The sequence below is a fragment of the Schistocerca americana genome, chromosome 1 (genome assembly GCF_021461395.2).
Source record: "Schistocerca americana isolate TAMUIC-IGC-003095 chromosome 1, iqSchAmer2.1, whole genome shotgun sequence".
In the NCBI taxonomy this organism is placed as follows: domain Eukaryota; kingdom Metazoa; phylum Arthropoda; class Insecta; order Orthoptera; family Acrididae; genus Schistocerca; species Schistocerca americana.
Genome location: NC_060119.1, coordinates 570,108,110 through 570,126,221, shown reverse-complemented (window position 1 = coordinate 570,126,221; position 18,112 = coordinate 570,108,110). Strand labels below are relative to the sequence as shown.

At 37.2% G+C, this 18,112-nt stretch overlaps 1 protein-coding gene across 2 annotated transcripts in view; it reads left to right on the top strand.

Moving 5' to 3' along the window:
• The first annotated feature begins 5,262 nt into the window (after positions 1–5,262).
• Positions 5,263–18,112, top strand: part of LOC124606678 (serine/threonine-protein kinase 10) — a 164,967-nt gene continuing 152,117 nt past the window's right edge. For both annotated transcript variants that reach the window (XM_047138704.1, XM_047138695.1), the window contains exons 1-2: positions 5,263–5,433; positions 8,095–8,516. In XM_047138704.1, the coding sequence (XP_046994660.1) occupies positions 8,355–8,516 (162 nt within the window). In that variant the 5' untranslated portion in view covers positions 5,263–5,433; positions 8,095–8,354. The remainder of the gene's footprint in view (positions 5,434–8,094; positions 8,517–18,112) is intronic.

Genomic DNA, 18,112 nt, shown 5'->3' with positions numbered 1-18,112 from the left:
GTCCGATAGATTGGCACACAGAGTTCATTTTGAGGTAGACAAACTTCACCGTAACATGCATCCAAAATACATTGGGATCATGTTAGACAGGATACTTCTTTTAAGGAGTAATGGACACAAACATCTGCTAAGCTCTAAAGCAGAAATTACATCATTCATATTGCCCGGGGCACTTGTTGGGAACAACACAAAGCACTCTTTGAGTGCTGGCACTTGGATGGTATACTCAACAGCCACATGCAGTGTCAACAAGTCAATATGATTTATTCCCGCACACAGGTTTACTTGAGTCACATTCCACCTCCTGATATCAGATGGAAGAGTACACTACTATGTGAATACCAGAAGATTGCTGATAACCCCAATCTTCCAATACTGAATGATGCGTTCATTGTGGAGCAAAAATGATTGAGGTCAAGACATCCCACTCTTATCACAGTCAAAATTCTTATTGAAAATGAAACAGTCAGGATTCTTACTGAAAATGAATTCAATGTCATTGATAACTGGAAACACTGTTAACAGCAAAAATATTCTCCGTAATGCCTGAAACTGCCCTGCATGTAGGAGAAGCCCCCTGGGTTTGATCAGTCCCCGGGTATTTGAACTACTCCGAATCACATCCGAACAGGCAGTGGAAGATGTGCAAGTACTCTCAAGTGGGGCAAATCTTCATCACAATCTTGTGACTGAGTGTTGAATGACACACATTTGCTCATGTATCAACATTTCCTGCGTGTGCCTATTGGGATCTTTCAAGGACTTCCTTACAGTGACGAGTGGTGTGACAAAACTGTATAAAAGATGACTTTGTCTTTCAACTGGTACAATGTTAAATGTAAATTGTTTTTTTTTAATTTGTGATGATTACTTTGACTCACAATGAACTCGTTTAAGAGGAAATGCCATTCTTGTATTCCTGTTGAGATGCAATAATATTCTTAAGTCTATGTATTTTCTACACAATATTCACTATATTGTACTTACATCTAGGGGGAATGACGTCCATAATGCATTTTAGAGTGAGTTTCTTGTCTTGTAATATGTTGTCATTATAATTCATGTAGTTTCTTTTGTATTGGACTTTTAGTGATTTTATGTAGTATGTTTTGACAGTTGCTTGACAGTTTTTGCTCCAGTGTTGTTTATGTCCTGTACCTATTGTCATTTTTACTTTATTATGTTTGAGAGCTGTGTTGAAGTGCTTATATGAAGTAGTTCAGTAATCTTTGAATAAGTATAGCTGTTCTTGTGTTACAAAAGCTCTTAAGTATGCCATACAATGACACTAAAATTTGAAAAACATACAGAGTGTATGACATACACTTTATTTTGTACTTAATTTTGTTGTGGATATCCTTGTCCTGTTTTAGGGGCTTATAATTGGACTGTTTTAAATCATGAAAGTAATGATGGTAAATAGCACCTTGACAAGATAAGTGTCATTAGTGGTGGAATACAAATTGAACAAGAGCAGGGAAGGAATTTTTCTGTGATCATTTCAAAGAACCAATCCTAGCATTTGCTTTGACAAATTTCAAGAAACCATTGAAACATTAAATCTAGATGACTGCATGAGGATTTGAAACACACACACTTGCTGAAAGCTAGCCCAGTATGCAAGCAACTGTGGACAATTTTAAGTTAGCTCAAGGGTTTTCAAACTGCATTGTCTCTCATAGGGGCATCGTGTTATTGTTATGGCAAAAATGTAAGTTGCAGTCTAGCATTGTGGAAGGAAAAGTTCAATAATAAAGACTTACATTGCACATTTCTTTCTCTTCACATGGTTTTACACTGAAGTGCCAAAGAAACTGGTATAGGCGTGCGTATTCAAATACAGATATATGCAAACAGGCAGAACACGGCGCTGCAGTCGGCAACGCATATATAAGACGACAAGTGTATGGCACAATTGTCAGATCAGTTACTGCTGCTACAGTAGCAGGTTATCAAGATTTAAGTGAGCTTGAACTAGGTGTTATAGTCAGCACACGAGATGGCACACATAGTATCTCCAAGGCAGTGATGAAGTGGGGATTTTCCTCTATGACCATTTCACGAGTGTACCATAAATACCAGAAATCTGGTTACACATCAAATCTCCAACATAGCTGTGGCTGGAAAAAGATCCTGCAAGAATGAGACAAATGACAGCTGAAGAGAATCATTCAATGTGACAGAAGTGCAACCCTTCCACAAATTGCTGTAGATTTCAATGCTGGGCTATCAACAAGTGTCAGTGTGTGAACCATTCAACAAAAGATCATCGATATAGGCTTTTGGAGCCGAAGGCCCATTCGTGTACCCTTGATGACAGCATGACACAAAGCTTTATGACTCGCCTGGGCGCGTCAAAACCGACATTGGACTGTTGATGACTGGAACATGTTGCCTAGTCAGACGAGTCTCATTTCAAACTGTATCAAGTGGATGGGCATGTATGGGTATGGAGACAACTTCATAAATACATGGACCCTGCGTGTCAGTAAGTGACTGTTCAAGCTGGTGGAGACTCTGTAGTGCCGTGGGCTGGACGCAGTTGGAACAATATGGGACTCCTGATATGTCTAGATATGACTCTGACAGGTGACATGTGCATAAGCATCCTATCTGATCCCCTGCATCCATTCATACTCGTTGTGCATTCTGACAGACATGGGAAATTCCAGCAGGACAATGTGACACACCACATGTCCAGAATTACTCCAGGAACACACTTCTGAGTTTAAACAATTATGCTGGCCACCAAACTCCCCAGGAACTTTATGGAGCATATGTGGGATGCCTTGCATCGTGCTGTTTGTAAGAGATTACCACCAACTCATACCCTTAGGGATTTACAGACAGCCCTGCAGGTTTCATGGTGTCAGTTCTCTCCAGCACTATTTCAGATATTAGTCGAGTCCATGCAATGTCGTGCTGTGGCACTTCTGCATGCTCACAGAGGCCCTATACTTTATTAGGCAGGTGTACCAATTTCTTTGGCTCTTCTGTGTAGAAGACAATGACTTAGTTCAGTGAAGAATTAAAATGTGTGTTTGTAGACCGTTTAAATGAACTCAGTGATTACTTTCTGATGTGTTTTCCAGGAGATGAAGTTCAACACAAATTGATCATAGATCCTTTCAGTACCTAACTTACATCCACACTTACGACTGAAGAACAACAGTAATTCAGTGATATTTCTTTGGACTCTACACTGAAATCAAAGTTCATTTCATCATTACTGCTTGAGTTTCGGAACTTAATGAAGTAGGAGATCCTCAGGTAGGTAGCAAAGCTTTAGAAGTTTTGATACATTTTAAAACCACCAACTTATATGAGATAGGTTTTTCAGTATTGGCAGTCATCAACATGAAATATAGATCTTAAATGAATGTGGAGAAAGAGACTAAAGTCACAACGTCCAGTCTTGTGCCAAGATTTGAAATGATAATAATAATGATGATGATGATGAAGCAAGTTCATCCCTCCCATTGATTTCACTGCAAGAATAATAAGTAATAACATAAAAGGTTCATTAAAATGTGTTATGCCTTACTTGCAGAAGAAATTATTATCACTATTAATGTTCTTCGAAACATAAGTTTATTTAACTCATGTTTCCAGCAGGATGTCATGTGTGAAAGGAGGTACAGGTCGTTCTGTTCAGGTAAAAGCAGCTGTTGGCCCAAAAATTTTGAAAACCATGGTGTCAGCTGATATAACTGAATTTACTGCAAACCTTGTCTTTGTAGCATCATATCAAATATTTCTTCTGGTTATTGTCATGTAGAGACGTGTTGATTATCAGCTCCAAGTTACAGCAGTGTACTTTGATTCAGTTTCGTACCCTTTAACACAGCACGGGATAGCTACCCAAGTAACTGCATACAGTAATGTAGTGATACTACTGTGATTTTCTGTTATATTTTATAATACATGGCATTTGTTGCAATTCATTTAATGATGATGTAGTTCCAGTAAGTTTGATTATTACTACTTCTTAAGTGATACCTCCAGGTACATTTTGAACTGTCTCTTGGGTGTATGTATCAATGAAGTGTTGAAGATATCAGTTGTGTAACACTGTAAATTTTTTTCGAGATGTAGCTATTTAGATCCTGTTCTCAGTCTTCAAGCAATTTGTTGGTTGCCTGAAAGGCACTCAAGTCAGGTAATGCAATTTCATTAAAAAAAAAAAAAAAAAAAAAAAAAAAAAAAAATTTTATATATATATATATATATATATATAAAATACACGTCTTTTGCCAATATGAGTGATGAATAGATGCATCAGGCCTTTAATTTATGTTCCTGAGAACTCACAAAAACTATACTACATAATACATATGTAGTCTTACACAATATGTGTCAAATTAAAATCTGCGTGCCATCCTTAACAGTTATTTGTAACGTGTGTACACGACTCAACAGATTTGAATGATACAGTCTACCAAGCCATCTTCTTGGTTTCCTAGTTTTTTTTGTTAAGTTAGACGACGCTTAAAATCATCAAACAATATACTGATCCAACTACGCTTGTTTTCAAATTGAATACAAAAGTTACGTTCATTTCAATGTGTGTCATCGTTTCAAAACCTAAAATCCTTCGACGCTATGCGACGTAAACTTCTAGTCACGATTCCAGTATATATACATATGAGAGCAGTACTGAGACAACACTTTTAACGCCCCACCGCGAAAAAATGGTCCATGTTTTCAACTATTTCCGCCAATACATTATCTCACAACATATCTCCGCGCAAATAAATTAAAGGAAACGACAGTAAGTGATCTAAACTCCGATTAGAGCTTTACTGAAGCGCAGGAATGTCAGTTTGCCTGTAATAAAATATTTTATCGTGACAACACAGCTTACGACAGTTTCTCAAACTCTATTACTAAAACAAATACGAAAAAATCTGTCGTATCGCACACTCCAATTTCTGATTATTTTTTTCGGTATCAGGGGTTTCACACATAAGTACAATTAGAATTGACAGTGTGAGCTAGTTCTATTCGCAAAACACTATCGCGCAACTAGCTCACTGATAACACAAAGGAAATAATCCCAAAATACTAAAATTCTTTTGATTCACGCATAAAAAATTAAGACAACTATAACTAAACGAAGGATGAGCTGCGGTGTATCTCCTTAAAATCAGTCACCGTACATCCATAATCTACCATTACAGTTTAAATCCATGATCATCTCCCGTAGTTTCGCCATTTGGTACTACCGCCGCTTTCTTTGGTGACGTCATTTCCAGGCGTGGTGAAGATGGCTGTGCTATTTCCTCTTTGACTTTTCGTGAGAGATTAAATATATTTGCCGAGATATGGTGCTATCGTAGGTTTATTCAGTTGATATGGCTGATAAAATCTGTGTACATATGCCTGTCAATATGTTTTTCTATGTGACGCTTCACAACACAACTTTACATGAAAGTGAGTAACATGAAAACATAATTAAGGTGAAGGAGCGACGTATGAATAAACATTTGAAAGCAGTGTGTCAGTTTATGCTCACACGTAAAAAAACATAATCTACCTGCTTTACAGGTTTTGCAGTAGTCTAAAAGTATTTTGTTAAATTACGCTATGTTGGAGGCCATTTAGTGCTTACTTCATTATCTATTCAATGCAGATTCCACCATCAGCGCTTAAAGTCAAGAGAGATTCCATGTCTTAAGGAATATAAAAATCTTCTTTAGTTCATTGGGCCTGGCACTCCTCTAGCAGTAAAGTGAGATGAAAATTAGATTGACAGTGCGCTATGCCATACAAGACATGCTCACCGTTACGTTTATGCTGCAGTACAGAAGGTGTTTGCATATTTTTTTATCATGGGCTTCTAAATTTATTTTTGTTATGAACGCGATAAATAGTGCAGTCACGTATCAAGTACAGAAAGTACTGCACACGCCCACGCAGTATTAGGGCTGTGGGTACTCATGATTTTTCAAGGGCATTTCATATTAGGGACCAGGCCAATGTTTATATTCGTTTAGCAAGTGGTTTACAGTCCCTACTTCTCCACTAAGCTAGTCAGTGTGTCGAAAAAGAAAAGCTCATTTGAAAACTGAATGCAGTTAGTACAGTACATGAAATATGTACAAAGCTATTATAAGATTTTAATTTTGCAATGTCAGCAATGAAGTTTCATCATTCAAAAAATCTTTCAAGTAATATTATGCAAGTTACTTATATATTATTAAGTTGTGTATGATAATGTGCATTGTAATGCTGAAATAGATTATTGAATTAATTGTATAAGAGTTTTTCTTAATAGGCCACCCTAATGCATTACTGGTGCAGATTTAAAAGAATTTGGCAGTGTTCTGATAACGATACCAAATTGAAGATCTAATAAGAATTGTGTAACCAATTATAGAAAAGAAAAAAATTAAAAGAAACTCGGGAAGATGGCAGTAAACCACAGGATGAATCCACGAATAATCAGTTATTTTATCTACTTAAGTGAGAAGTGCGAGACTTTTCATTGCTTACAAAGTCATGGTCAACTTATGAATAAATAAATAAATACATGAAGGACGTACTTAGAGCTACATAGTGGTGCCCCCCATTCATTTTTCATAGTACAATATATGCACATAATATGAAACAAAAAGCTCATATGAGATTTATACAATATGAATATAAATATCAGGCTACCATAACTGTTAAATTCAAACTTGTTGTTTTTGCTGACTTGCAACCAGGTTGTCACCTTCTGTGGAAACATGACATCATATACCACAACTTATCTTCATCGGGGCCAAAGCCAGCAAGTGGTAGCCTACTCCAAACTTCAGTTGACCCTGCCAAACATCCTTTCTGGAAATTGAGTTTTGTGACTGTGTCTGTGATCCATTACTGTAGGGTCCTGACCTTCGTTGATGCCAGTGCCCAATAAACCCACCAGCAGTATTTAGCAGCTACCTATAGAATTTGTAAAGAAGTATTGGACCTAGTCTCATATTGTTTATTACTGTTTATAAAACAATGTCATGAGATTTGAGGAACTAGGGAACACACAACATTCTATCTTCCATTTAGTCTCAAATGCAGTTAGAGATCTGGAACCTGGGTAAATTGAATGTAGAGATCAGTAGTTCACTGCTAAAGACACCTAAATTTTCATTTATACAAGTAGGCCTATCCCAGAAATATTTTTTTTTTTTTTTAAAATAAAAAAAAGGTTTGAAAAAATTCTGCCTTATCTGTGTTATACTTGCTGTAAGGGTCATAAAACAACATAAAAAATTAGGGTCGTGGTGGAAGAAGTTTTTTTCCACTTCAAAATTCCTTAAAATGCTGTAAATTGACGTAAAAGTCTTAGCAGTGTTTACCATCCAAATTAAAATGTGGCATGCAGTCCCTTTCGGGGTGTGTGTGTGTGTGTGTGTGTGTGTGTGTGTGTGTGTGTGTGTGTGGTTTTTATAAAGTTGGTATTTTAATATCCTGAATTTCCTGGAACTAGCAAATGGCTTTCCAAATAAACAACCCACTTTTCAGAAACAAATCTACGAGATAAATATGTGTGATTCAACCCTACTGCATGTCTAATATAATTTTACAGTGTATACTATGTGAGAATTTTGGAGTAATCTAAACTGCAGTGTTAAAACAATTTATGTATATTGTTAATCATTTTGTAAGCCATTCAATCATCATTATAGATTTTTTTTAATGAAAAAAAAGCTGTAATCTCTCGGCTACCACACTATCATTTATCAGTTCAGCTTGGTATTTTTATAAGCATTTAAATATTTTATAATAAATTAGTTCCCATCTGTGTTTCCATTTCATGATTTAAATTGTGTAGTTGTAAGAATTGGAAGCACCAGAAAAACCGGAAGTGTTCTAGTAAGATCAATAACATGAGTTTTCTCCATCAATTGTCAACAGATCGTTATTAGCCATTTCCGGATAACATCATATTAGAGTGAACAGAGCTTTTGTATGTTATACAACAAGTAAACACATTTTTTTATATAGTTTGTATGGGTTTGTCGTGAATGGAGTTATATCCTCTAGGGAAGCCATGAAAATGTTGCTGAAGTCTGTCAAGTGCCCGCTCACATTCTCTCTCCTTTCTGTTTGCAGGAGGATGAAACCACCGTGTACATGAATGCAAGAATGGTAGTGATGTGATCAAACAAAAAACTGATTTATTCTTATAAAACAATAAAAACTCATGTAGAGTGAAGCAAATGGAGAAAATTCCATTTTTTTGTAGTCTGTGGATAGTTACTAAATCTTTTTTCTTTTATGTGCATACATCTGTGGCGTTTGATCGTAGTGTGTCTTGGACTAGTGTAATGTGGTGCTGCTGAAAATAGTGTGACTTCTAAGACCCTATCACAATGTCGTTTCTAAGTAACTTGAAAAAAGTTCTCCACCTGGGAGGTGGAAATGAGGCAAAGAAGAAGAAAGTATTTAACAACATAAGAATGGATTGCAATCCAGAAGACTTTTGGGAAATGGTTGGAGAATTGGGAGATGGTGCTTTTGGCAAAGTATATAAGGTCAGTACTCACATTAACCATGTAATAAGTTTGTTCCATGTTTGTTAGATGTAATTAATTTATTACCGTTACGTCTAAGTTATTGCTACACTTTATTTGTATCTACTTTGTTAATGTGTCACCTTAGAAGTTCCTTTAACCAACAGTATTTCCCCTTTGGAAATGCTGTGTACACCTGAGGTGGCCATGGTGGTCTAGTGAGCAGAGCACTAGACTTCAGCTCTGGAGATCCCAGGTTCAGTTCTAGATAGGGGTGGGGATTTGTTCTTGTTCCAGTTTCTGTAGAGCTGCCACAGGCTGCTATCAGATGAATATCGGAGTTCTTTTTCAGGAGTTAGCTGGGGTGATGGACCTACCACCCTCCCCTTCCTCCTGCCAAGGCAAAGAATGGCTGCACTCTGCATGCAACCAGGCCAGTAGCCATACATGGGCGTGTGTCGTGAAATTTACTTTTTTTTATGTATTTTCAAATGACCCCGATGTTAGATCACCTTCCTAGATGGTAACAAGTTAATGTACATTTGTGATGTAGGCTTTTAGGGCTAGTATCATCAACATTCACAGTTCAATGTGGGTTCTGCACTAATTTCTGTATTGTGCACATTTATTCTCACTCATTATAAAAGAAAGCTTGATGGAAATGGAATGAGTTAGCACCTGATTAGAAGTACAGTTGTTTTGTATAGTACGCAGCTACCCATTAAAATGGCAAGACATGAAGACCACATGTAACAAACTTCAAATTTCCATGAGCTGTACTACATGCTTGGATTTGCAAATGACTAGAATTTCATTACAACCATACACAATAGATAGGTAGATAAGAGAACATTATACAACAGGTCTCTTAATAAGAAACAACATTTTAATGATGTTTGTTTGTGGGAAGATTGTGTTATGGCTCATGTGTGAAAGAGAAACATCTGCCATGGTAGAGACGGCATAAGAAGATTCCTGATGGCTCGCAATGCTATCGCCAGCTTTTAAATGCGAAACACTAATGGATGCAGGTGGAAACAGTAGCTACCTACAGACTGAGGTGTTGCTGTAGAGACATTTTCAGAATTGTGTCACATACTGGTGCAGGTTGGTCCACGAAGCTGCCGCACCCAGCCCACTGCGACTGTTAGGGATCAACTTTTGCCGACTCAACTGTAGCACATGTCTCTATTAGACAGTGGCATGATTGTGACCGATTGAGATTGTGCTGTATCTTTCAGCAGTATTTCTACTCATATTGATTGGGATTCAATGAGTTATGTGAATATGGAATTGCTGAGTTTACGAGAGGTCATACTCAACACCGGACAGGATCTCAATGCCCCCAGTACTAGCACCTGAGAGAATGGTCAGATTATTTGTTTGGCCATGCAGACTTATACCGTCATGTCATTTCCCCCTGATTTAGGAAATAAGCATGTTTGCAGTAAGTTGAAGATCCACACGAACAGTGCAATGATGTTTGGAGCACAATTGTCAGCACTTAAAGCACTGTAATGTATTCCATTGGCACTGCTGCAGAGAGGCACACTGACAGTGGTGCACTCAGGTATGACACTAGGCTCAACCACATCTTCTTTTCGAACGAGTCCCAGTTCGGCGTATAGCCTCACTGTGTGTGTGTGTGTGTGTGTGTGTGTGTGTGTGTGTGTAAGCTCTGATGAGAGTGAACATTGTCAGAATGCATTTATTGTCATAAGGGCTGAGCTCCTGGTGTGATGGTATAGGTACCATTGGATGCGCAACAAACCTGTGGTTTGCATGGCTGATAATTTAGACAGCAGGCGTTGCATTTTCGATGCCTTAAGGCTGATGGCTGTACCTGCCTTTAAGATCTTCTTGGTGTTCTCTTTCACCAAAACTGCTTCTGTCCGTACTGCCCTGACCCACCTTAGTGTGGAAGGATGTTTGTTGCCATAGCCAACATATTCCCCATATCTTTTGTCCATTAAAAACATCTGCCCAAGTGTTTACAAGAGAATAGAATGCCACCTCTTACATTCTTCCTATTATAGTCCTAAGGTATATGCACAATAAATAAAATTTTGTTATATGCTATTCCTCCTGGTGTTGCAGTTTTAATGGCCAGAAATGTGCAGTAGTTACTAATGAATATTAATTAGTTATTACTTCATGATATCAGTGATATTCTTTTGATTTACTCTTTAATGCTTCAGTGGGGTGTAGGGTGGCATTATAATGAATATTTTAAAAAAATGTAAATGAAGAAAAATTATTCATTAAAGAACTACCAGAGGAGGCAGTGCAGCTGTTAGGACACTGACGTATTCGGAAGGATGGAATTGCTCTGTGCAGCCATCCTGATTTGGGTTGTCCTTGGTTTTCCTGGGCGCTACAGCCGACCATCTGTCCTGTTCACATAGGCTACATGTCCTACCATCTGAAAGCCCTTACTTGTGCTGCGTGTTATATTTTGGTCCATTGATTGCCACCACAAACCCTATACCATTGTAAGATGATCTTTGGAAAAATAAGTAAGCCACTAGCATTAAAATAGATCAAAATTTAAGAGTAAGAGAATTTCTGTTACACATTTTGTGGAGCTGTGTTGGTGCTGCACACAGTGAAGTGTCATAAGAAAGCTAAGGGTGTTTTAAGAGATGGTTCTTAGTAGCCGATGGAAGAATAACAGACAGCTAATGCTTTATGCCAATACCAGTATCTCATGTGCTAATTACAGTATGTATAGTCCCAAAGTGATTAAGCTTCATGATATGCAAAATATTTGAAAGCAGAGCTGTCAGCAACATGTGACACCCTTAGGTCTATTAAACATACTCATCTTGTTGGTTGGAATTTAAATTAATTGCTCTTAGGATTAATATAAAGTTTCACCACACTGATGTTTTACTCTGCAGATAAGACTGTGGTGCATGTATTCTGACCACCCATTATTGTTTGATACCACCCTTTCAAATATTATTAAACCCTGATGTCTCAACATAACAAATACTTCTGGTTTTGCTTTTCCAACAAATAACTATAAGCAATGAACAAACTTCAAACACTACCAAAAGCTTCTAGTTTTGATGACGCAGCTCTCCTTCCTAGTCTATCTTTTGTGAACCTCTTCATCTCAGCATAACTACTGCAACCTACATTCACTTTAACTTGCTTACTGTATTCAAGTGTTGGTCTCCCTCTACAAGTTTCATCTGTCCATCATTCTTCATTGCCAAATTGTGTACTGCTTAGTGCCTAAGCCCACTCACACTCACTCACTCACTCACTGGTCATACCGGACTCGAGAGGCCCATTACCGCAGCAACATATTTTCGCCATCTGTCCCTGTCTTGGGCTATTTCCTTCCATTCACCTCCAATACCTAGGCTCCTCAAATCAGCCTTCACATTGTCCTCCCATCTACGCCTCGGTCTCCCCACAGAACGTTTTCCCTCTAAGTGCCCTACCAGTACTCTGTGCGCTGCCCTGCCCTCATCCATTCAAGCTACCGAGCTACATGACCCGCCCATCGCAGACTACGTGATTTAATAATACTGATTATGTGAGGGCTTGAATAGAGTTTGTGAACCTCTTCGTTATGCAGTTTTTGCCACTCTGCTAATGTCATGCCTTTTTGCTCCAAAAATTTTCCTCAAAATTTTGTTTTCAAATACTCAAAACGGCTTTTCATTTTGCACAGTGAGTGACCAAGTCTCACACCCATACATGCAACTGGTAGAATAATAGTTTTGTATATTCTAATCTTTAAATTCCTAGACAATATCTGTGATGGGTGTAATCTATTCAGTAAGAAGTAGCATGTGTTTCCTGCCCATAATCTCTTCTTTAGCTCGTTCAATCTCATTTCTCAAAGTGATGTCCACGCCTAGATACTTAAGTGTGTTCACTTTTTCAAACAGCATGTCTCCAACTCTTAACATTTCCTGATCTACTTCTGTTGGCATTCTAGTAGTAGCCAGGTATTTAGTTTTGTCTTCACTTATCCTTAGACCTGCACCTTCACTAGCCTTGATTAACTCATTTGCATTTGCTGTTACATATTCTTTCCTATCGCTAATGATGTTTAGATCATCTGCATACCCTAATATCTTAATATTTCCATTTAACTCCATACCCTCTGAATTACCTGCTGCCATTCGTGCAATATATTCTAGGACTAAATTAAAAAGTAGCGGAGACAGGGCATCTCCCTGCTTAAGTCCATTCTTTATTACAAATTCTTCTGACTCCAATTTCCCCACGTGTACTCTACCTTTCATGTTTTTCAAACTCGCTTCTATAAGTCTAACATACTTCTTTGGTATTCCAAGTTCCAAAAGAATTCTGTACAATTTTGATTGCAATACTGAATCATATGCTTTTGTAAAATCTATGAAAAGATTATGAACTGGTTTATCGTATTCCCATTTCTTTTCCAAAATTTGACACAGGGTGAATATTTGGTCTATAGTTGATCTGTTCCTCCGAAAGCCAGCTTGCTAATCCCCCACAATTTCATCTGCATATGGTGTAAGCCTGCTTAGCAGAATATTCGAGAAAATTTTGGAACATACTGGTAATAGCGATATTCGTCTATAATTACTACAATCCATTTTGTCACCCTACTTAAAAATTGGGATCAGAATCGACTCCTGCCACTCTTCAGCTGTCATCTCTGAGTTCCATACTTTAGTTATCACTTTGTGAACTACTTCCACCAATTTCTGTCCCCCATTTTAACTAATTCTGCAGTTATGCAATCTGATCCTGGTGCTTTATGGTTTTTCAATTTGTTGATTGCATCTCTTACTTCCTTTAACATTGGCTCAGGTATCTGGGGTTCTGCTGTATGTATTTCGTACACCTGCTCATTCCCTGCTTCCTGGTGTACATTTAATAGATGCTCAAAATACACCCTCCAGTAACTTAATATAGCATTGGGATCTGTCAGTATTCCCCCGGCATACCCTCGAATTGCATTTGTCCTAGCTTTGAACCCCTTCCTATACCCATTTATGTCTAGGTAAAGTTCCCTAATGTTTTTTGATTTACTGCGTAAGCCTAAGCCAAATTAGAAAATTTTAATTATGTGCCCCACCTGTCTAATTGTCCATTCTTCTTTAGTATTACATTTCAGAAGCTACTAATTTATTTGTCTGTGCTACTTGTTGTTCACTTCCACAAAGCAACACGAAGGGCAGTATTTTCAGAAAAAAAATGTTATTAACATGTAATTTATATTCCTCTTCTTCAGACACTCTGCTGTCATTATTTGTTCATCTATGTTTCATATCGCAGTTTGATTTTGCCACCAACAATTATGTTGCTGACCAAGTAACAAAACTCCTCTATTACTTCTAGTGGCTAATTTCCTAGTAGCAAAGCCCTTGGCATCACCTGATTTAATTTAGCTTGTTAGATATTATTGTTGAGACATTTTTAAGTAAATATGTACTGCCATTAATACGCTGGAATGAAATACACACACACACACACACACACACACACACACACACACAAAAAGCAGATTAGATAATAAGAGTTCAGAAATCTTTAAGTGAGTATAAATGTCTTTCATTTAACAATTGCTAATTAGTTTTTAAAAATATTTCCACAGAGATGCTCTAGAAAAATGGAAAACCTGTTAAAAAAATGTCTGCCAATTGTGATCAGATAGTTTTTTCTTTTTTTATTTTATATCTACTCCCAGGGTGTTAACTTTTAGTTGCCAGATCACTCCCTATTCCTTAGTCAATAGAAGTTAGTAGACATCAGAAGCCTTCAACCAGCACTCATTTGTTTTTTTGGCTGCAGCCAGTGTAAGGTAGCTGACCACATCGTATGAAGTAGCCATTGTCATCTGCTTTGTTATTGTTTTGCACTTCACTGTTGGGTCATTCCACAGCAGAGGGACTAATATTAAAAAGTGTCCTCACTCGACCATCTCCAAATCTAATGAAATTTGGTGTGAAGGTTCTACATGGTCTTTGATGGTTATATACCAAATTTCAGACCATTATTTTCAATGGTTGAGTTCTTAAGGGATTTTAAAGAGCGGCTTCTCACCTCCACCTGATGTACGAAGGTGCAAATGTGCCAACTTTGCTAGACTTTTTTAAAAGTTCTAGCAAACATTTGGTCATTTGTTTCAATATACATAGACAATTTTTTATGCTGAATCACACCATGGCAAAAATTTGGGATTTAGCCATACCTAAATATAGATACAAGCCTCTAAAGTGACTAAAAAATTCGTCATGCTATTCTGAGAGCCACGGTTTGACCGACCACTGCAACTTTTTTGTATGAGCCAATCATGCGAAAACTTCAGATGGCTATTCCTACCTACGATGTCTATATATCAATCAAATTTGATTAGTACTGGATGCCCAGATGAAAAGATCTACAAAGTGGCCAAAATTTTCTACTTGCAAATTTTACAGTATTTTTGGGGAGGAATATCTCAACTGTGTCTTATTCGATCCTTTTTTTTTTTTACCACAGCTAGATAGAGCAACCTTTAAGCTTTCAGAGCTATATTGTTTAATTTCTGGATTTTGCATATTGATGAGTAAAAATACGTCTCTCAAAAGTAAGGAACATGGATTACTAATAAATGCAAAAATTAATACAATTTGAAGTTGTAAATCAAAAAATGTGTAAGTGCAGTGTCTTTTAATAGTATAAGATTTTCCTGTGGTTTAGGGAAAGTAACTATGTTAATAAGTGTTTTTACATTATTTTACAGTGTAGACTATAAATCTGATAAAACCTCAGAAAGTGCCTTGAAGATTATAAAATCTAGAAGATCATGATGGACTGCTATGTTGCTTTAGAAGGTTGTAACCCTACAATGCATTGTCACTCGGTTTCCATTGGTATTTTAAAGCAGCAATAGTTTTTTTAAGGCTGTATCATCACAGCAGTGATATACATTGCTGAATCACCACTTTCAGTTGCTGCTTTCATTATTGGCAGTTTTCACACTTTCAGTTATTTGTGTGGTGTAATCTTTGATGTTGCACTGTACAATCTTAGTGTTGAGTACTAAGTGTTGCAGTAATCAGTAATTATTATTGTAGCTGAAGGTAAGCAGTAAAACAATATGTTTTGATAGCCTTATTTGTATATTTTATATAAAAACAACACTGAAAATTGTCTGAAGTCATCACCATTCTATCATGGCAAGAGGGAACTACAATCAGTTAAGGAAATGTCACCAATTGACAACGAGCTTCTTCATTGTAGGTGTATTCTTGGTTTTACCGAAGACGCCCAAATTTGTTCATACCAGAATGCCTCGTTGATGACAAAATTTCAATTCCTGCAGAATTTCTGCAACCCATTTGGTACAGAAAAACATATAGTCTAACCAAGAAGGCTTGAACACCAATAAACACTGCAATGTCTGATATGTTGAAGTTACTGACTAACGAAGTTTTTAAACCAGGTCCTAAAATTTGTACCAAATCTAGACATGAAATACCCAAAAATGACTGTCCCGCCAGGATACGCAAGAATCACCATCCACTGGGAAGACATGGGTATTGTTGATGCTTGTTTTACTGCTAACACTTCATTATTATCACTTGGAGAATCACTACTAAAGCTTCAACGGATTAGCAAAAGGGATTCAATAGGGTACATAAAGTGCAAATGTCTAAAAGCCCAATGCAGCATTACTAAGGTAATTGCCACAGCTGCTGGTGTGAGCCAAGTAGTTATTGCTCAGATACAAATGGAAGAGTGCCATAAATGTAAAGGTATGGGCATCTTAATTGCACAACTTAAAATTAAACTTCAGACTTCAAGAAATAGCAGTAAAGTTCAAATTTTGACCCAGGCCCCAAATAGCTGCACTATTGAAAAAAATGGCAAAATAATTTGCTGTTTCAACTAAGATGGTGAAGAAGGCTAGGAAACTAAAGATAGTAGATGGAACTTTGGCAACACCTGCAAACCGAAAAGGGGAAAAAGCTCATTGATGAAATAAAAAAAAAATTTCCTCACTTTCTTTGGAGATTATGAGTTTTCGTGTTTATGCCCAGGCAAAATGGATTGCATTGCAGTAAGAATAAATGGGGAAAGATTCAAAAGGAGAAATTCGTGCTCATTTGTAACCTTAAAGAAATGTTCATTGCTTATTGTAAGCAATATGGAAATGAACTAAGCTTCTCAAAATTTTGTGAGCTCAGGCCGAAATGGTGTAGTACAGCTGGTGCTTCTGGATCACATTCAGTATGTGTATGTGCAATTCATCAAAATGTCAAATTAAAGTTGGCTTCAGCAACATCCATTCAAGATGACTACAAGGATTTGATGAAAAAGAAAACTGTATGCAGTTTGGAATCAAAAAAATTGTATGCTCCAATATTGTGTGGAATGTCCATGAAAAGTGCGACTGGAGGCTTTTCTTGAAAACTCTTTTAAAGACTATGACCCTGAAGAAACAATGGAATACAAGCAATGGGTCCATACTGGCAGATACACATTGGAGACTTGCCAGAGAACTGTTGAAGATTTCATGGAGGCATTGATTTTGAAAATTACTGGTTTAAGAAGCCATCGCTTTGTGTCAGAACACCAATGTTTATATCTTAAGCAACTAAAAAGAAATCTTGCAGAAAATGAATTATATATATTGGTAGATTTTTACTGAGAATTATTCATTTGTTGTTCAGAATACTGTGCAAGGATTCCATTGGGAGAATAGTCTGGCTACAATACATCTGTCTGATGTCTTATTTTGATGGCAAAGAATGTCAGAGTATTAGCATTCGTATGGTCAGCCATTGTTCTATTACGATACCATTGCTGTCCATGCCTTTCAAATAAAGTTGATAGCATATCTAAAGACAAGGACTGAAAACATTAAGAACATTTACTACTTTAGTGATTATTCAGCTGCTCAATATAAGAAATTCATTAATTTATGCCAGCACGAAAAGGATTTTGCTGTCACTGCCAAATGGATTTTTTTGGAAGAAGCCAGGGTAAATTGCCTTGTGATGGCAATGAGGGAACAGCAAAAATACTTGCAGCCCGTGCTAGTCTGCAGAGGGCCTTAAATAACCAAGTATTGACTCTATATGATATATTCAAATTCTGTGGTGGTAGTATTCCAGGCATAAAGCTTTTTTATTAACCAAAAGAAGAAATTGAAAAAATCCACCCAGATCAAGAAAAAAGGTTTGCCATGAGATATACAGTACCTGGAACAAGAGAAAATCAATTAATTGTAATCAGTTCAAAGTAAGCAGAATTTCCAATGGTGCTACAGCATTCACAGTTAACACCTTCGAAGCAGATGAAGAAATTCCAGCAGTCTCAATTCCAAGTTTACAACCAGGACAGTATGTTACTTGTATGTATGGCAGTTTTTGGTGGATTGGAAACATGTGAAGTTTTACCTTAACAACAAGACTTCCTCATCAGCTTTATGCACCCACATGGTCATGCTCATTCCTTTCATTGACTGACTGCTAAAGATACTTTCTGGATTCCTGAGCAACATATTTTCATGACGTTAGAAGCCCCATCAACATCATCACCAGGAAGACAATACAGTTATCCACAATCTGTCATTGACAAAATTGTAGAAGTGCTTAACCAAAAATGAAACTGGCTCTTTA